Source organism: Arvicola amphibius, chromosome 11 (assembly GCF_903992535.2).
Source record: "Arvicola amphibius chromosome 11, mArvAmp1.2, whole genome shotgun sequence".
In the NCBI taxonomy this organism is placed as follows: Eukaryota; Metazoa; Chordata; class Mammalia; order Rodentia; family Cricetidae; genus Arvicola; species Arvicola amphibius.
This window is the reverse complement of record NC_052057.2, coordinates 13,166,960-13,187,555: the sequence shown is the minus strand read 5'-3', so window position 1 is coordinate 13,187,555 and position 20,596 is coordinate 13,166,960. Positions and strand designations below refer to the sequence as shown.

Below are 20,596 nucleotides of genomic sequence, written 5' to 3'. Positions count from 1 at the left end.
AGCATGGGCAAAGCCCTAGGCTCAGTCCCTACAATTATAAAACAAATATATAATAAATGTAGAAATTTAAGTCACTAGTAAATAATATTGTATATTCATTTGTTTTAGAACTCAACGTATCCTTATTTTCAGAAGCATATATAATTTTGTATTGATTAGCAACAGGTGACTTGGTTCGTTGCTCAGGATCAATTGTAATGGGGAAGAGAATTTGTTTACAGATATAAGAACAAAAGCAGCTAAGATCTCACATTATTACCTAAAGCATTAGTAATGGGTTACTAAAAGTGACCATAAAATGACAGAAATAAACGTTTATTTCTTCAGAAGAATTTCATATTCATGGTCTAGACTAATCCCAGCTTCATCCTCATGAGTCTATCTTTTGTTTTGTTTTCAAGACAGGGTCTCTCAGTGTAGTCCTGAATGTCATGGAACTCGATCTGTAGACCGGACTGGCCTCGAACTCAGAGATCCACCTGCCTGTGAGTGATGGGATTAAAGGAGACCATGCTTCAGGGACTGTGAAGAACAATCTCCTGAGGACATTGGTCCAACTCAACAGGGGAAGAGATGCCCACCCAGTTGTTTTAGCTAGACTTAGCCTGATTGGTCTTGGGTTTCACTTTCAGTACTGCCACTAAGTTATTCTGTGATTCAGATGTGTGTCTGTCTGTCCATGTGTCTGTCTCTGGTTCTAGTGACTGGAGTGGGCCTTGCACATGAGCTACATCCCCAGTCCAGTTCAGGTGGTTTAACCTATGTTGGCTTGTGAAAGGATAATAATAACCTACTTATCTCATAGACATTAAATAAGCAGAAAAACAAACTAACGTACAAGAAAATTCTCTGGAAAATTGTAAAACCAAATACAAATGTGAATTTAAGGCTGACCCGTGGTTACACAGTGAGACCCTTATGTTCCTAGGGGCCTGTAATTTCTCAACCCTTTGTTGCTGGCTTCAGTCCTAGAGGAAGAACCCCTTTTCCTTTTGCACATCATTTGAAAAGAAGAGCCAAAGCCTGTGACTGATTTTTCTCCTAGCATGTGGCCCAAGGAAGCCTTTTGTCGGCTAGTTGAGAGACTGCAACTTTGAAAGAGGAAATCTGAATTCTACCTGTGTGAAGGATGGGACGACAGGAAGAACAGGAAATCCCGTGATCTCCTTTCTGGTTTTCAAGGGAACCAAAGATAATAATCACCTCCTAGACCTCTGGAGAGAAGAAGGCTGCTTGTAGGGGAGGCTTCAGCCGCTTAAAACCGATCTATAGCGGCAAATGCTGCAGCAGAAGCCATGCTGCTTTTTCCAGACCTAAGAGATGGCAGATGAAGGATCTTGCCACCCTGGAGATGTCTCTTTATAAAGTTTCCTTGGCCTAGAGATTGCTGCCTCCTGCTTTGTTGTCCTGTTTTATAGAGGTCTTTTCTGGAGAGGTCTTCCAAGCCAATGTCATCCCCATAACAGGCCTGGGTAAAAACCTTGAGAGCATTGAACTTTTCCATCATAGGCCTTCATCAATGGGATGTCGATTCATCATTGTGACTGTTTTCTGTTGGTCCTCACCCTCTCCAATAAGCTCCCAGAGGACAGAGAAGGGTTTGATTTCATAACATCCCAGAGTGGGATGGAGTGTCTAGCTCAGAGAAGGGCCCACATTAAATATTTACTGAGTAGTGATGGAAGAAATATGATAAAATTTTTTTTTTAAAAAAAGCCTCCAATGCAGATCATCTCAGGTCACAAATCATTTCTAGGAAGGCATATTTATGCAAATATACATAAAACCCTTAATTAACTGTTATTCAGGGAGGACTTATTACAAGTGAAGGAACTCCACAAAAGGGGGGTATTTAATAAATCAATTACAGTAATGTAACATCAATAGGTAGGACCAGGTTGCATCTGCTAAGAGCTTCTTACAGACCGGATCGTTGACACTTCCTAACTGCCCATTCCTAGACATTTTGAAGAAGGGACATGAAAAGGCTAGGGTTGTTGTGTCTCTGGCCTGAAGGCAAGAGCCCCTAGTCAGCAGACAGAAGCGAGGAAATGTGTCCTTCTGCCCCAGTGTGATGTGCTAGAATGGGTTTCATGATTGGATACACTTGGTTTTTTCTCAAACTATCAGGACAGCTTCCAGGAACACATATACCACTGCGAGTAGCTCAGTTCATGTTCTTAATTTAAGTGTGAGTGTGTGTGTGTGTAGATGAGCACACGCACATGTGTGCCTGTTTATGTGTACATGCATGTGTGCGCGTGTGTAAACCATAGGTTGACATCAAGTGTCTTCCCTAGTAGTTTGCCACCTTATTTTTGGAGAGTCTCTTGCTAAAACCAGAGCTCACTAATTAGGCTATGCAGCTGCCTAGGAAACAGTGGGCTCTGCCTTCCTTCACCTCCTCAGACATGTGCTGTGCCACCCAGCTTTTCACATGGCTGCCGGGGATCCAAACACAGTTTCTCGTGCTCTCACAGGAATAATCTCCCCAGCCCATAATGTTCTTCGCTTTTAGCAAGCTACATTCCAACACACCTAAGGCAGCCACTGTCTTAGGGTTTCTATTGCTGGGAAGAGACACTGCAACCATGAAACTCCTTTAAGGAGAACATTTAATTGAAGGGGCTCACTTAAAGTTTCAGAGGTTCCGTTCATGATCATCGCACTGGCGAGCATGGCGTTGTGCATGGCGTTGTGCATGGCGTTGTGCATGGCAGCGAGCATGACGGCGAGCATGGCGGTGTGCTGGGAGATGTGGTCCTGGAGGAGCTTAGAGTCCTCCCTCTTGTAGGCAACAGGAAGTGGACTCAGTCACACTGAGCAAAGCTTGAGCAAAAGAGACCTCAAAGCCCGCCCCTTTAAAGTAGTGACACACTTCCTTTAACAAGACCACACCTCCTCCACCAAGACCACACCTCCTAATAGTGCCACTTCCTATGAGTTTATGAGGCCCAGTTCTATTCAAACCACCACAGTCACCTTTCTTTCGCTATCTGTTTTCCCCCCTTCTCCTATGCGCTGAGTAACACAATTGGGTGCAAACCGTAACAAGATGCACTCTTTCCTATGGAACCTGTAATTACCTTCTGTCTTCCTCACTAACAGGCTTGCTCTAGTTATATGTATAAGCGAGAGTGAGTACTGAGAGACTAAAGAGCTGGCAGCTCCTGCAGAGGGGTCTATCAGTTCGGAAAGCAAAAACAAAAACTCCATCCCACATTCACTTCCCAGGGCTCATTCTTTGCTCTCGTGTAAGCGAGGCTTCTCAATGTTTTATTTGATACCAAGCCCTGTGTTCTTTAACTGTGCCCTAAAATTCTGCAGACAAATTCTAACTCATTAAAAGAAGACAGAAATGAAACAATTTAAATGCTGTCGTTTAGGAACCAGGGAGATGGCTCAAACTGTAAAGTGTCTGCTGACTGGGCCAGAGATGTGAATTTGATTCCTGGGACCTACATGGGTGAAGGAAAGAATAACCCCTCCCCCAAAAGTATATGAAGCATACCCTTTCCCGCAAAATAAATATATAAAATGTAACTTAAAATTTAATGCTTTTGTTTTAAATCAACACCAAGCACCCACGCTCCTTCCTCATCAGCCACACAACTCCCAGCACCCCCTCCTTCTGCAATTGCTTCTGCTATGCCCAGCAGAAATGCCTAGACCTCGGATTCTAAAAACCTAGAGGGACAACTTGCATTCCTCTTATTTTGTACTCCCCGTCCATCACAAGCCATAGGTTTCCCTTACCCCTGAGACTATCTGAACTGCACCAGTTTTATTTTTGTTTTGGGAAAGGCACAAAGAAGGAAGACATTTGGCATTTGTTCTCTCCATGAATCTTGTCCTGACTCTGTTCAGTTGAAATGGGTATGCAGAACTGGGGTCACTCCATTCTTGGGAGGTATTTGTTTTTTAAATGTGTGTTATCAATTATGGTGAGCATCCAGCAGGGCTCCCTGAATACAGAACACACTTAGTATACATTTGCAGTGTCAATTCGACAAGAGAATGGGGAACAGAAACCAGCACAATCGGCAGTGACTCAGAACAAGTCTCTCCCATCTCCCTGCCTGGCTATAGATGACAGCATTGTGAACTAAGCTTTACAGACTAGTTCAGTGCTCCCCGTGGAGTAGGCCTGAGAAATGCTTTGACTTCACAAAAGCTAAAAAACAAACAAACAAACAAAAAACCAAAAAAAAAAAAAAAAAACCCTGTGCTCAAGGACACACTCTTGTCTGAGGGATAATCCTGGAAGAGAAAGCATCATTTTGGAGTTGAAGCAAAGCAAGGTGTTTCCACCAAAATAAGTTCTAGTAAAGTTTTCCTGTAGGCAGGGCCGCTGCCCATCTCCATCAACCCAGCCCCTACCCATCCCTGTCTTGGTTTGTTTCTCTTTTCAGGAGAGAAAGCTTGGCTCAGAGCTGAGTCTGTATGGTCTTAGTACGTTCTTTGACTTTTTCTTTTTTTCTCACAACGACCTTGAAATTTCCCCGTATTAGTTTTTTTCTCTTCAGGGAGTCCCTCCTGTGTAAGTATTGTCTTTTTCATACTGCCTCCATCAAAGTGGCTTCTTTAGGGTGATCCACCCTACAGATGTGCCCCATGGGTCTGGGTGCCCTGAGACTTTCCTAGCGGTTGGTGGCACTAAGGTAAACTGATCCAAGTACTAAGTGGAAAAGCGACTTCCTTTAAAGTCAGACTTTACAATCTCGAATAACCTTGAAAAAGACCTTCACGTTTTGCTCAGGAACTTGGCCAGCCGCTTACCGCTCCCCTCCGGATCAGTTATTTATGCTGCAGGAGAGGGCTCTTTGCACCCTGCAGCTCAAATCCCTGCACTCTAGTCTGGGCATGACGGAGCGGGAGGGCTGGGTCCAGTAAGTCTTTGAGAAACAAGGATCTTCTCCCTTCTCAGCGAGCTGGGCTCACCTCAAGAGAGTGCTTCTCTGTCCCTCTAGGGCTACTTCTGTGGCTGTAACCTGAACCTCTCCGAAGAATTCTTACCTGTTCTGGAGTTTCTTAGGGTCCCGGCTCCCCAACAACCTGGACCTACCTGTCCTCCAGCAGTTCCCACCCCGGAACCCTGGGGCAGCAATCGGGCTGCACTGGCCATTAATGGCCATCATCAATTTTAATCAGAAAGATCACAAGAAAGATGGTAAGCGAAACCCGGTCGCAAGTCAATTTAAATAATATTCTTGGGGAAATCCAATCACTTAAAACTGAGACACCTACGCTAGTGAGAGAGCGCCCCTCCCGCCTGGCGGGGAAGAGCGCGCCGGCTGAATTAATCAAGATCAAGGGGCTCCCGGGCTGAGAGCTCACTCAGCCTTAACCCTTCCAGCGCCGCGGGGTGCCCCGGTGCCAGAGGAAGAGCGTGGGAGAGCGACGGCCGAGATGCCCAGAGCGACCCCTCACAGGCCATCTCTGCTGATCCCCGCGACTTCGCACGCTTCGCCCTGGACCCCAGAGCCCCGGCAGCTCGGCACCCCAACTCGAGGTCACAGGAGAGCTCCCGAGGTGGCTTTGGCAGTGAGCAACAGCCGCCTCCCGCAGCCTCAGCGCTCCCCGGGCTCCTCCTCCCGCCCCAGCGTGGCCAAGTGAGCACCGCTCCGGCCGCAGGTAGCCGGGGCGCGGGAGGTGGCGCGCGCGGGACCCATCGCAGCGCCCAGCCGCGCTGCCAGACGGAGCTCCGAGCCTCGCGGTCCCGGACGCCGGCGGAGATCTCTGCACCGGCCATGTGGGGCCCCGGGGTCACGGCCGAGGGCCTGTCGATGGCTCCAGCACCACCGCCACTGCTACCGCTGCTACTGCTGCTCGCGCTGGCCCTAGTGGCGCCCTCGCGGTGCGGCGGGGGCTGCGCGGAGCTGGCGTGCGGCGAGCGGGAGCGCTGCTGCGACTCGGCCAACGCCACGGCCGTGCGCTGCTGCAAGCTGCCGCTCCACGCCTTCCTGGACAACGTGGGCTGGTTCGTCCGCAAGCTCTCTGGGCTGCTCATCCTGCTGGTGCTCTTCGCCATCGGCTACTTCCTGCAACGCATCATCTGTCCCAGCCCACGCAGGTACCCGCGTGGCCAGGCGCGCCCTGGCCAGGCACGACCCGGGCCTGCTGGGGGCTCCGGACCGCCGGGGACCATGGGGCCACCCGACGACGACGATGACTCGCCTGCTCTGTTGCGCGATGAGGTGGCCGCGGGCTCGCAGGACTCACTGCTGGACAGTGGCGGCGGCCGGGGCCGAGGAGGTGGGGGACGTCAGCCTCCTGCCTGCGTTTCCGAGCACGAGCTGCGAGTGGTGTCGCCGGTCTTCCTTCAGCTGCCCAGCTACGAGGAGGTCAAATACCTGCCCACCTATGAGGAGTCCATGCGGCTGCAGCAGCTCAACCCTGCAGAGGTCGTTTTGCCCGTGTCGGTGCTCGGGCATCCTCGAGGCGGTAGTGCAGGCGACCCCGACGGCGACCAGGGTCGCTTCCCGCTCATCTGAACGCCTGGAGCCTCACAGGGATCAACGGGATCGTACTAGGCTGGGGGCTGCGTGTGGCACGCAACAGCTGGTGTGTTGGCGGTCGCCACTGGCTGCCTCTGACCATACCTAGTATCCCCACACAACCTGTAGCCCCGCGCCTGGATTGGGGTCAGTCCCCTCCCTCTCGCTCCCTGGGGATCCTGTGTTTTTCTATGTTTCTTTGGGCTCAAGGTTGGCAGCTCGGCGAGGGCGACGGCTTTGGACCAGCTAGCAGCTCCCCCTGGACACCCGTCCCCGCCCTCTGCCATGCCTCCCCTTGTGTTCACTGTAAGTGCCTGCTTCTCCAATCCAAAAGAACACGTTAACCTTTTGTGTGTCTAGAAACTCGCGGCTTGCTTTATGTCCGAAAAGGAAGGAGCGCAGGTCCATTCCTTGCCCTCCTGCTTGGACGGGTCCCAGTCTCCCCGGACTGGAAAGTGAGGCCTTTGGCTCTCGGCCACGACCGGTGACTGCTGCATGCGGGTTTGTGGAGGCAGCGCTTGGCTGTGATGGGATCCCTTTCTTGAGAAAGACCCCAGAAAACCCTTTGGTGTCTTCCTAGCCAATCAAATAGTCACTGCTGATGGCTCACAGTTAAGTTGGGGGAGGGATATCATCATGGATGGTTTAGTTGCAGCAAGATGTAGCAACTAATTAATCCAGACCATATTTGTAATCTGATGAACTTTTGGTTTTTTTCAGTAAGGTGTTTGTCTTTTATTTTTATATTTTATCATGCACTGAACACATCGGGAAGGCAGTTCAACAAATTGGCAGGGTAATCACTGTTCTGTTTTAGACCCATAACCATCAAGAAGTCGCCCACAATCTGCCATCGCTTAATACGGTGTTGGACATTATTTCATTAAAGGTGGGGGGGGGGTGGCCAAACAGGAAATGTGACATAAAACATGAAGGATATCTTATTTTCACTATTTGAAAATATAGTTTATTTTTAGTACCGAAGCATAATACATAACTTTTATAATAACTGTGTACATTGTGTAGTCTGGGTCTTAACTGTATCATGGAATTATGTGTAAAAAGGCCATTGGTACATGTATGACACACCATGGAGCAAGATGGCTTGCCAGTATGTCCTTCTCTATGTTTTATTTAGGATACATTCTGCAACGTGATTCCAAACGTAAGAAACAGAATTGTAACTTTTATTTAAACCTGTAACTTTGCAGTCATGTGCAAAGAAGGATTTGCCCAACCTATCTTTATTAAAATTAAGCAGTATTGTTTTACTAGTTCTGGGACATCCCCTTTAAGTAATAAGACACATTTTAATGCATCATGTATAGTGTACATATGGTATCATCAGTGTACAACATATACATTGTATGCCACGTAGCTATCACAGCATACCGCTAGCATGAGTGGAAGGGGTGGAAAGGAATGCTACTTTCCCTGGAGAACTGTGAACAGCACCAATTGTCAAGAGAGAGTGTAGGGCTGGAGAGATGGCTCAGAGGTTAAGAGCATTGCCTGCTCTTCCAAAGGTCCTGAGTTCAATTCCCAGCAACCACACAACCATCTGTAATGGGGTCTGGTGCCCTCTTCCGGCCTGCAGGCATACAAAGAGACAGAATATTATATACATAATAAATAAATATTTAAGAGAGAGAGAGTAGGGATAGGAGCAGCGGGATGCTTCCCGCCACCCAGCTAACTTTACCTGAAATAATTACATGGAAACTGTATTCTTTTAAACACTGCCTGGCCCATTAGTTTCAGCCTCTTATTGGTTAATTCTCACATCTTGCTTTAACCCATATTTAGTAATCTGTGTAGCACCACGAGGTGGTGTCTTACCGGGAAGGATCTTAGCCTGTGTCCATCTCGGAGAGGAGAGCTATGGCATCTGCCTGGGGTGTCTGCCTGACTCTGCTTTCTTTCTCCCACGATTCTGTTCTGTCTACTCCGCCTACCTAATTTTCTGTCCTATTAAAGGGCCAAGGCAGTTTCTTTATTAACCAATGAAAGTAACATAGACAGATGACCCTCCTCCATCAAGAGAGATTATTCACTGCGTCTATAAAGAAGCTGAGCAGGCCTAGAAAATCTTCAAGTGTCTGATTTGTATTTTTAAAAAAAGATTTGGTTACTTTTAACTTTTAAAGACTGATTGAAAATGTCTGACGTCCTGGGAAATTTTTTTAATGTGTGAATTATAATAAAATAATGGTTTGCTTTAAACTTCTCAAAGCTAATGACCCTGTCATTGAAGAAAACTATCTGAAGTGCATTAAAACAGAAAAAAAAAACACTAGAATATTTCTCTGTGTATTTTTTTTTCTTTTTTTAAAGACAGGATCTCAGTTTGTAATTCAGGGTGATCTGGGGACTCACTCGCTCTACAATCCAGTCTGGGCTCAAATGTGCCTCAGTCTTTGATGCCCCTGCCTCCCAAGTCCTGAGATTGTAGGTGTGAGCCACCATAACTGGCTCTTTGTACAATTTTATTTAGTGTATGACAATAGAGTAACATATTAAAATATGAAATATGTATCTCTTGTTTAAAAGCAATTTTAAAATGTGAACTGACAGACAAAAGGAGTTAAGATTCTACTGACTGAAAACAATACAAGATTTAATCAAACATAATTATACTGCATTATATATTTATGTTACTCAGATGTGGAAAATTTGTGTTACATGTGGCTATCCATACAATTAATACCAAAAATGAGTTGAATTTTAGGCCATTTATATCTTAGCCAAATATATCCATGAGTGCTGTGTTTTCCAGAAAAGGCTCAGGCCTTTTCTTCTCATCAATCATAATAATTCCAAATATTATCTGTAGCTCATCTGGAATGCAGAAGTTTACCTGCTAGATAAACATATGTGTTATGTACACATAATGTACATGGGTGTAATCACTAACTGTGTAAATGCAATTTGTTATGGGAGTTCGAGAATCACAACCAAAGGGTAAATGTCTTCTCGAGGTACAATGAGTTTTAAAAAGCCATTAATCGCTACATTCCGCAAACGCAAGGGTGCTCCAAGCGTGGGAAATGGCATTGGCAATTCTGCCAAAGGGCATAGGGTGTGCTATATAAGGAAAAGGAGATTCAATTGTAAAGGCCAAAGGGATTATGAAGGAAATGGCCTCACTCAACAGTTTAAAAGGCAATAAGTACCTTGATGTCCTTTTTTGTATACCGCTTCTCTCGAGAGGAATTAATAAGCAATTCAGAGCTGAAACTGATACATTATAAGCACAAATATGATGTTTAGATCTATACAATATTCCGAAATGACTTTTCATAAATTGGAAATAACTCGGACGTCCTTGTTGAGAGCAACAGAGCAACAGGGATGTGCGTTGGATTTTGAGCAGCAAGCCTTAACCACCTCTCCAAAGTGACTCGAGAATCCGATTAGCAGTAGCACAAACAACCCTTCCTTCCGTGTGGTCCATCACAGAGAAATTGTGGCGCTTACTCCCATTCAAAACACTATCAAAATCAGCTGTTAAATAAACCGGTACCTTGGTTATTCACAAGATCATATAGAACCAGATATTATTTATATACTTTTACTTACAAAATTCACTTTTAATTTTGTCACAAAAAATTACATCATGGTGGGGTACGACACTTAGTGCGTGTCAGTAATCCAAACAGTACCAGCATCCCCCTGAACTTAGCTGAATGGGGTTAAATATCCCCACTGTTTTAGTATCTCATACTTGAGCTGTCTGTAGGAGGCTTCTCTAGAGGCCCTTCCACAGGGTCCTCACTGCTGGGAGGGTCCAACAGCGCTCTGGCTACCACTGCACCGTTTGCACGGAGCTCTTACAAATCAGATTCTGTCTAGCATCTTCTTTGTTTACTCTTTGCATCTGACTTCTGTAGGCTTGTACTTTGAGCCAAGAAGTTTTTCCTCTTTATCCATTAAAGGGCTATAAACTTTTTTCCTCTTTGAGTTTTATGTACAGAATGCTCTCTGCCACTCTGGGTAAATGGGATCGTAGTGTTTCTAGCTCTCCAGCACAATGCACCCTGACGTCTAACTCTTCGTTGTCCCTCACCTAGGTATGGTGGAAAAGATGGTCAACACTTCTCCCAACCTTGTTCCAAATACACGTTCTTTGCTGTATTGGGGGAAAGAATTTGATCTTTGCATTTCTTCATAACAGGGACCTTATTTTGCCTCCAAACTATCAAATATAGATATATGTATATTGCTTCTTCATAGACTGCTGTATCTTTCTGCTCATTTTTTTCTAAGTCAGCTTTGTGGTTTCCTTGGTGCATACTGTTTTATGTAAGTAATAGTAAACCACCTTGGCTTGCCAATAGTCTATTTGTTGCACTGGAGAAAGGATCCCGTTCTCTTGTTATATGAAGCCTGGAGAGCTCCAAAGTAACTTGATTTAGGATGCTTGCTGTCTCTTGCGTGCTTCATCATGTTCTTCAGAAAGCTTTTCCTAGTATCTGTTTAATTGGCTAGACTAGAAATTACCCCTGACTGTTTCCTATGCTTCTACATGATCTTACAATTTTAATAATCTCATTAAGATTTTATCTTTTGCCTCTTTGTTGGTCATATTTAGTTCATTAGATAAAGGAATTAGAGCCTTCCAGATATATTCATATGTTCTTCTATTTGTATGAGTTTTATATTTCTTATGGACCAAAGATGCTACCAGATTAAAATTAATTTTGATTATTTTTCTAGATCTTAAAAGTGTCATCTCTTGAGTTGGGCAGTGCACGTCTTTAATCCCAGCACTCGGGAGGCACAGGACCGCAGATTTCTGTGAGTTTAAAGCCAGCCTAGTCTACAAGAGCTAGTTCCAAGACAGGCTCCAAAAGCTACAGGGAAACCCTGTCTCAAAAAACAAACAAAAAAAGTGTCATCCCTTAATTTATAGACTTAACTTTGATGCAAACTCTTTGTTTTGGTTTGCTTTCTACTGCTACAATGAACAGCATAACCAAAAGCAGTTTGGAGAGAAAGGGGTTTGACTAGAAGGTCCTATCCAGGTCACAGTCAGTCTCTGAGATAAGAAAGAACAGGAACTCAGGAGGAGTGGAGGCAAGAACCATGGAGGAAAGCTGCTTTCTGGTTTCCTCCTCGTGGCTCTCCTAGCTGGCTTTTTATACAATGCAGGAACAGCAGCCCAGGAGTGGAACCACCCACAGTGGGATAGCAATCATTAATAAAGAAAAATGCCCACACTGACTTGTTCACAGGCAATCCGTTTGATGAGAACAGTTTCTCAATTGAGGGTCCTTCTTCCCAGATGACTGTAGTGTATGTCAAGTTGGTAAAAACAAACAAAGCAAGCTAACCAGGACATTCTCCATCAGGTTGTCATATTCCTCGACACACAGGATCCTGTTAGACCAGCCAGCTGCCGGATCTCTGCCTCTCCCTTCATGCTCCAGTCCCTGACTTACTTCATAGTTCAATCTTCCAGCTCTTGCTCTTGGGAACTCCTCATAATATCATTATCTTCTCTTCTCGTAGAGGGAGCCTAAGACCTTTGCTACCATCTATCAGTCCCATATTTGTATCTGAACATTCTCCAAGTTGCCCTTTTCTTGAAAATTAATCTCCCGATTCTTTATACTCATCCCTGTACACTGTGTGAATTTACCATTTGTCTACAGTTTCAGAGACATTAGCTTTGGATTCTCTGGATTCTTCTTTTTTTGGTTCTCCTTTTTTCCTTCTTTCTTTCTTTCTTTCTTTCTTTCTTTCTTTCTTTCTTTCTTCCTTCCTTCCCTCCCTCCCTCCCTCCCTCCCTCCCCTCTCTCTCTCTCTCTCTCTCTCTCTCTCTCTCTCTCTCTCTCTCTCTCTCTCTCTCTCTCTCTCTCTCTCTCTCTCTTTCTTTCTTTCTTTCTTTGAGACAGGGTGTCTCTGTGTAGCCCTGACTGCTGTCTTGGAATTCACTCTGTAGACCAAGTTGGCCTCAAACTCACTGAAATCCACCTGCCTCTGCCCAGCAAGTGCATAAAATCTAAGGTGAAAGGAAGTATAGTTAGAAGATTGGGTCCCACCTTGACTCTGGATGTTTTAGGTGGAAACACAAAGAAAGAATCCTATCTGCCAAAAGATTTAAAACACTGAACACATCAAATAAACCCAGATTAGTATTGAGGAGAATTGCAGGGGACTAGAAAATGGGGGGAGGGAAGCTTGTGGAGGTTCTCATAAAGAAGACACTGTCGAGTCAGGGATAATGTGTGTAAAAATCTCTACAGTAAGCACATTAATGGGGCTTCTCAAAATTACATCCTCACTGTAGGCCAATGGCGTACCATGGGCACTGACCAAAGGGAAGCCATTTCTCAAGAGATGCAAATAACCCAGTACTGAAGTTCTAACTCTGGATCCTTCGGCCCAAGCAACAAACATAGTCTATCATTATCTATAAAGTGGGTAGCTGACACTAACTTTCAAATCCCTCCCCATAAACAATATTTCTCCCAACCTTTATAAAAGTCATATTTGCAGCCAGGCAGTTGTGGCACACGCCTTTAATCCAGAACTCGGGAGGTAGAGGCAGGTGGATTGCTGTGAGTTCGAAGCCAACCTGATCTATAAGAGCTAGTTCCAGGATAGGCTCCAAAGCTACAGTGAAACCCTGTCTCAAAAAATCAAAAGAACAACAACAAAATCATATTTTATTGCCTTTTCAACACTTCCTAGGGAAAATGAATTTTTAAAATTCATTTGTGCCACTAAACTTTTGTTTTCTTTTCTATTTTAAAACAGGTCTCACAATAGAGATTAGGTTGACTTCATGCTTGTAATGCCCCTGCCTCAGCCTCCCCTGTGCTGGGATAGGAAAGGGCTCCCACACCTAGATACAGTCTGACTCTATGGTAGAAGTATGGAGCCTCTTGGTTTATGAATTCTGATTCATTGATTTCTTATAGAAGGAAATATATTTATTTGCTCACTGCAAACAGTACTGCTACAACTCTGGTCAGCTTGAAGGAAAAAAAATATCCTTTGGGCAAATGTTTTAACTACTTTTGAAGTAATTTGTTTAAATTCTGTCTTTTGGTGATAATACTCCCCAAATGAAGATAAGTGTAGAGACATTTTATATTCACAAGAAAAAGAATGCATTGCAAGTCATTTCATTAAATTATAGTTTTTCCTATATGTATTTTATGAAAGTACATAAAAGTTGTTTTGCTGTAGATTATTATAGTTCAAGTGAGTTTCAGATAATCTAGAACATGTGAGAATATCTGAAAACTTGAACTGCCTCAGACTGTATTGGAGTGTTTATGAAAGAATCAGCCTTACAAGTTACTACACTTAAAATCGTATGTGAAGGGCACTGTGAGCGTGTGGCACACAGGGCTGCACCGCGAGGTGACAATACTTGGCTTGAGCCAAGTAGAGGGGACAGAGTGAAGAAGCAGGCAGAATAAACACGGCTTTGACAGAGGCCGTTAAAGGTTAGGCGCATCTGTCGCACACATCTTGGGAGTCTGAATGGTCGTTTACCAGCATACAGACGCTACTGGAGTTGTGCAGGCCAGAGAGGAAGGTGCGGGAGAGTCTCCTCTAAAGAGCTGAGGTGTCCGCTTCTCTTTGGTGTTGGGTACATGGTGCTAATCCCTGACCAGCGATTTCCCACAATCTTCTCTACACATCAACAAGGATTGCTCAGCAAAGCATACTAATCCGTTCATTTTCTTCTTGCATAATATCTTTTTGTGGTATGTACACGAGGCTTCTGTTTTGTTTCATTATTAATAAGGATTTTAAGGGAAATGGACCTAAGGAACAGTGTGGTCCTGGATAGGATTTATATAGCCTACGTACTTTGCTTTCAGAAAAGCTTAATGTGTCTTTTTGATGCTTGCTTTTTGTTGCAGTGGGGATCTCACTCGTGGACTTGCACCTGCCAGGCAATAGCCCCTGAGCAACAGCCCCTGTCTAAAGACATGCACGGTCTGTATATACAAAGAGATCTTTTTCAGTAGACCCTTAAACAAATTTTTTACTATAATAAATCGTGTCCTAAAATATATGTGCTTTAAAACTTATCATAACATAGGCTGTAGAGATAGCTTAGTCATAATGTGCCTTCCAGGCAAGTACAAGGACCTGAGTTCTGATCAGTACATATGTAAAAAGCCAGGCGTGGTAGCCTGTGCTATCACCCGAGTCTTGGGGTCAAAGGTAGACAGAGAGATGAATCCCTATAGCGCCCTAGCCGCCCAGCCTAGCTGAATTGATGAGCTCCCAGTTCAATGAGAGACCCTGTCTGAAACAAGGTGAAGAATCAGGGAGAGACAAGAGTGTCAACGGTGGACCTCCACACATATGCACACACACATGGATCCGCATGCACATGTGCAAACGCCACACATACATAGCATTACGTATATATGCAAAATCTTGAACAGGTATAAACTTAACACACATGTTCTTTTATACACCATACTATTATTACTTTGGAACTATTGGTCTGTAGCAGAGACCAGTGACAGGCATTCTTCTTCACTTGTTATGCTTATAAAATGCACAAAATATTGATATATATATATATATATATCTCAAAATGATAAAAGCTTTAGTGTTAAAGCAACTGAGAAGCTTCTTAAATGTGGAGTGGTGGGGTGTTTGTTTGGTTTTTACTTTTTTTTTTTTTTTTTTTTGGTTTTTCGAGACAGGGTTTCCCTGTAGTTTCTAGAGCCTGTCCTGGAACTAGCTCTTGTAGACCAGGCTGGCCTCGAACTCAGAGATCCTCCTGCCTCTGCCTCCCGAGTGCTGGGATTAAAGGCGTGCGCCACCGCCGCCCGGCTTGGTTTTTACTTTTAGTGCATATTTTGAGACATCATCTTATTCTTTGCCCCTGACTGACCTGAATTCTCTACACAGACCAAGCTCGCCTGCCACCTGTGCCTCCCAAGTGCTAAAGTTCTAAGTTTGTGCCACCACACCTGACTTAAATACCTTTTTTAAATGTAAGTCAGAATCTCCTATAAACACAGTATTCGAAATGACAGGGAGCATGCCTTTCTGACACAACACAGAATATATCTGGTCCTGGCGAATGTCCTGAGTGACAGCCGTAACTCTGGTGGTATGATAATGAGCACCCGAGAGACCTCTAGACAGTTTCAAGATGGGACTGGCCACCAGAAGTACCCTCATGTGATCAGCGGGCTAGATCTCTCAGTCACCTGGACTCTGGGGACAAAATAGGTTTGGAGATTGCATTCATTTATTTGTTCAATGAGTTATTTATCATGCCTCTGCAATGAAATTCCGATGAAATAACTGAAGCAGACTGAGGACTTGGGGTGGGTTGGTAAATGCACTGACGTGCTGGAAAGATGACAGCAGACTCCACAAGGAGAGACACGGCAGTTCTGAAAGGGTGGGGTCTCACCCTAGTCCTCACCCCCATCTACTCCGGAGGGAGCAACCATCCTGGTGGACGGAATACAAGCGAAAAGTGAAAAGTGCCCTTGGTTCCAGTTCTCCACATAAATGCGAAGCAGAACCCCTGACGAAGCAGCTGGCATGTGTTGATAAGTGGACATGCTTTTATGGTGATCATATCCACTAAACATATCTGCCACCCAGGTCATAGGAAATGGTGCTTTTAGGGGCCACGCTTGCTGTTTTGTTTTGTTTCTTTTCAAGACAGGGTTTCTCTGTGTAGCTTTGGAGCCTGTCCCGGAACTCACTCAGTAGACAAGACTGGCCTTGAACTCACTGATGTCCACCTGTCTCTGCCTCCCGAGTGACGGGATTAAAGGTGTGCACACCATTGCCCGGCAGGAGCCTCACTTGCAGGGCATTCCACCAAACCTTACTGCTACAGCATCCATCAACAGAGAAACCTCATCGGGTCTACTGTCTTGGCTTTCTCACTTGGACCCTTTAAAGCCTAAGAACATGATGGTAATTAAAAAAGAAAATGAGGAGGGGGAGCTTGGAGAATCAAGGAATCCATCCCACAGACAGAAATCTAGAACATAGATGCTCCAAGCCGAGGCCCGACAAGCAGCTGACAAGTTAACGGATGCCAGTAGATCTGGCAAGCAGAGGAGGGTGGAGGGCTACAAATGGGTCCCAGGAACTGACACTCTGAATGGGCTTTGTTTATCCAAGAATATATGAAAACGCTGAGACAAAGAGCCAGAAGAGGAGATGCTACACTGATTCAACTTTAAACCAAGGGATAAGTACAGCCAGATGTTACTCTGAAATGTTTGACAGAGAATGCAGCATGCAATTGAAACAATCGCTGATTGTATGAAGTCAAAGACGATCCTACATGAAGGGCTAGACTTCCAGCCTTCTTCATGAGAGTCAGCAGGAGACGGAGTGTCTGCTTTAGACACAGCCTGTTTTCTTGCAGGCCCAGGAAAGGTGGGTAGAGAGGAAATGGGAAAGGATGCTGCTGTGAGCTATACAATCCTCCTAGCAGGAAGGATGCTGCTGTGAGCTATACAATCCTCCTAGCAGGAAGGATGGTGCTGTGAGCTATACAATCCTCCTAGCAGGAAGGATGCTGCTGTGAACCATACAATCCTCCTAGCAGGAAGGATGCTGCTGTGAGCTATACAATCCTCCTAGCAGGAAGGATGCTGCTGTGAGCTATACAATCCTCCTAGCAGGAAGGATGCTGCTGTGAGCTATACAATCCTCCTAGCAGAAAGGATGGTGCTGTGACTACATTTCCATTGTCTTTCCCACTTTAACTTTCTCCTTCCTGTCTATCCTGGTCAGCTTTAACGCAATTTGACATAACCTCGAGTCACCTGAGCAGAGAGCTTCAGATGAGGAATTGCTTTGATCGGATTGTAGGCATCTCCATGGGGGGTTGCCTTAATTGTTAATTGATGCAGGAGGGTCCAACCTACTGCGGGTGACACTATCCCTAGGCAGGTGGTCCTGAATTGAACAGGTCAGCTTGCAAGCAGCATCCTCCATGGTTCCCGCTGTGCTTCATTAGCTGTGATGTGAGTTTCTTGGTAAACAGTAGTGTTGTGTGCACAGGCATCCAGGTCTGTCTGGAGTTCCTGCCTTATTTCCCTCAAGATAGACTATGACCTGGGGTGTCTTAGATAGGGTTTCTGTTGCTTTGAAGAGACATCATGAGCATGGCAACTTGTACAAAAGAAAACATTTAATGGGGGCAGGGATGGCGCTTACAATTTTAGAGGTTTAGTCCATTGTCTTCATGGCAGGACACGGCAGCATGCAGGCAGACGTGGTGCTGGAGGAGCTGAGGGTTCTACATCTTGATCTACAGGAAGCAACTGTGTACCACACTGAGCATAGCTTGAGCATAGGAGACCTCAAGGCCTGCCCCCTGCAGTGATACACTTCCTCCAACAAGGGCACACCTACTCCAACAAAGCCACACCTCCTAATAGTGCCACTCTCTTTGGGGGCCATTTTCTTTCAAACCACCATAGACTGTGACCACACCCCCCCCAAAAAAAACCTTTATGCCACAAAGCTGCTTTTAGTCAGGGGTTTTATGACCACAGCAACAGAAATGAAAATAGAACACTACCACATGCAGTGGTTAGGGCCAGGGCTGCAGCTGCTTGTATGGAAGTTGCTCCCTAAGAAATCAGCCTTTAAACCTTTGTATCTGACAGGTGAGTGTGTATGTTTGTCTTAATATGTTCTTTGCTGCTATAACAAAATACTACAGAATGGGTGAATTACAAGAAATGTCTTTCTCATGACTTTGGACGTTGAGGGGTCTCCTACCCAAGGTGCTGGGACCTGGTGAGGTCCTTCTCTTTGCATTCTAACTGGATGGAAGGCTGCCATGTAAGAAAACAGGCAGCGTGAGTGAGTGCAGTGGTATTCCATTTATATTTTAATAAAGCTTGCTTGAGGATCAGAAAAGTAAAACTACCACACTGGCAAGCCTTACAGACCAGGCAGCAATGACACTCACCTTTAATCCCAGTAGCCACACTAGATTGCCATAGAAACCAGGCAGTGGTGATGCAAACCCTTAATCCCAGCCCTAGAGAGGATTATAAAATGGGAGAGACAGCTCTCAGTCTCAGTCTCATTCTGAGGTTTCCTGGAGGCCAGGATCAGCACTTTTGGACTGAGGCTGAGGTAAGTGCTAGTGGCTGGCTGCTTTGCTTTTCTGTTCTTCAGATTGACCCCAATAACTGTCTCTGAGTTTATATCAATCGTGCTCCAGGTGAGAACAAGGGAACACAAGTCTGTGCTGTGGAAGAAACCCTTTCTAACAATTCCACTCTCCTGTTAAAGTAGATTTGTGTATTTGTGAGGGTGGGGTCCTCCTGACCTAAACACTTCTTAGAGGTCCTATCTCCTAATACTTTTACTGTGGCAATTAAATTTCAACATGAGATTTGAAGAGGGTGTTCAAGCCACGGCACTCTATAGGTTAACAAGTACTGTGTTGTTTGTGGATAGAAATAGCTCAATAATTTTACAGTTAAGATTACTCAAGGAATCTTACACTCTATGAAGTGGACTGAGGCACTTGCCAGGCCAGCATCGTTGCTTATAATCTAGATCAGCAACAATGGTCAATGTCCTTCCCAAAGGTGGGAAATGGATAATACAGAGAAGCAGGACTGAATCTGTGATTAACTAGAGAATGCCAAGAAAAGGAGCTTAGTGGACATGACAGTCTCTCATTTTAGCTATACCTGATGGCCGAAGGGGTGAGGCCATGTGCTGCTGAGACCTCTCCTGACTTTGGAAGTTGACAAGATCGAATGTGGCTTGCAAGCCTGAGGGAATTTATCTGAGAGGCATGTTGGTCGTTGAGATGATGAAGGTGCATACTAACAGAGATTAGCTGGGGCTCCGGTAATACACCAGTACCTTCTTTAGTTACATATATCAGTACAATTAATTGGTGATTCACACCAGTCCAATATCAGTGCTGTCACCTGCACTGGGAAATTACAAACGTTGCTTCTGCTATGCTCAGCAGAGCAAGAATTTTATTCTTTACTACAATGTCAAAGACCAGGGAGTTGTCTATAAAGAATCTACCTGAGGGGGCAACTGGCACAGAACTTCCAAAGTCCCAGAACTGTCCTGTACAAAAGGGTATCTGTTATAATAAATGGGGTGACTTTTGGGAAAGGAACCTAGACAGGGTGTGGTTGCCAGAACATTCCACCACAGGGAAGAAGTAGGTGGAGGCCTAGAGATGAAGTTCAGCTGCATGGCTGTCCTGGCGAGTTTATGTCAAGTTGACACAAGTCAGCTGTTTGGAAAGAGGAATTCTCAACTGAGAAAATGCCTCCATAAGATTGGCCTGTTGGCAAGCCTGTAGTGCATTTTCTTAATCAGTGATTGATATGGAAGAGCCCAGTTCATTGTGGGTGGTACAACCCCTGGGGAGGAATTAGTTCTGGGGTGCTATAAAAAAGCAGGCTGAGCAAGCCAGGAGGAGCAAGCCAGTAAGCAACGTCAGTAAGATGATGGTCTCTGCATCAGCTCCTGTGTCCAAATTCCTGCCACGTTTGAGTTCCTGGCAAGACTTCTTCAGTGATGGACTGTGATGTGAAATGAAAATTGAAACAAACCTTGTTCTTCCCCCAAGTTGCTTTTGGCCATGGTGTTTTATCACAGGAATAGAAACTGTAGGACAGAAGTCAATGTTTTAATGATTTAGGTGTGTATAGTCAAACTCTGACTTTAAAAATGAAACAGAAAACCCCAATGATGTTGGTTGGGTTCTACTCTTACTCTCTTGGCTCTTTGTTCTTTTATGGGGCTTACCAACCAGTTCACAAAGAAAGCACACACAGAGGTTTATTATTACTTACGACTGCCTGGCCTTGGCTTGGCTTGTTTCTAACCAGTTCTTCTTAACTTAAAGTATCTCATTCACCTTTTGACTGTGGACTTTTTCCTTTCCTTACTTCTGTATATCTCACTTCCATTCTTACTCTGTGGCTGGCTATGGCTGGCCCCCAGCATTCTCCTCTCCTTGTTCTTGTTCTTCCTTCCTTTTTCTTCTATTTATTTTCTCTGTCAGCCAGCCTTGCCTATCCTTTCTCCTGCCTTGCTATTGGCTGTTTAGCTCTTTATTAGACCAATCAGGTGTTTTA

The 20,596-nt window shown here is 44.9% G+C and overlaps 1 protein-coding gene across 1 annotated transcript; it reads left to right on the top strand.

The window, feature by feature from the left end:
* The first annotated feature begins 5,750 nt into the window (after window positions 1-5,750).
* On the top strand, window positions 5,751-6,494 carry C11H3orf80 (chromosome 11 C3orf80 homolog). Its single transcript, XM_038347033.1, has one exon. The coding sequence runs from the start codon at window positions 5,751-5,753 to the stop codon at window positions 6,492-6,494; it is 744 nt and encodes a 247-aa protein (XP_038202961.1).
* The last annotated feature ends 14,102 nt before the right edge of the window (window positions 6,495-20,596 follow it).

Excerpts from the sequence above, each read along its gene's own strand:
- C11H3orf80 (XM_038347033.1), top strand. The coding sequence starts at position 5,751 with ATGTGGGGCCCCGGGGTCACGGCCGAGGGCCTGTCGATGGCTCCAGCA.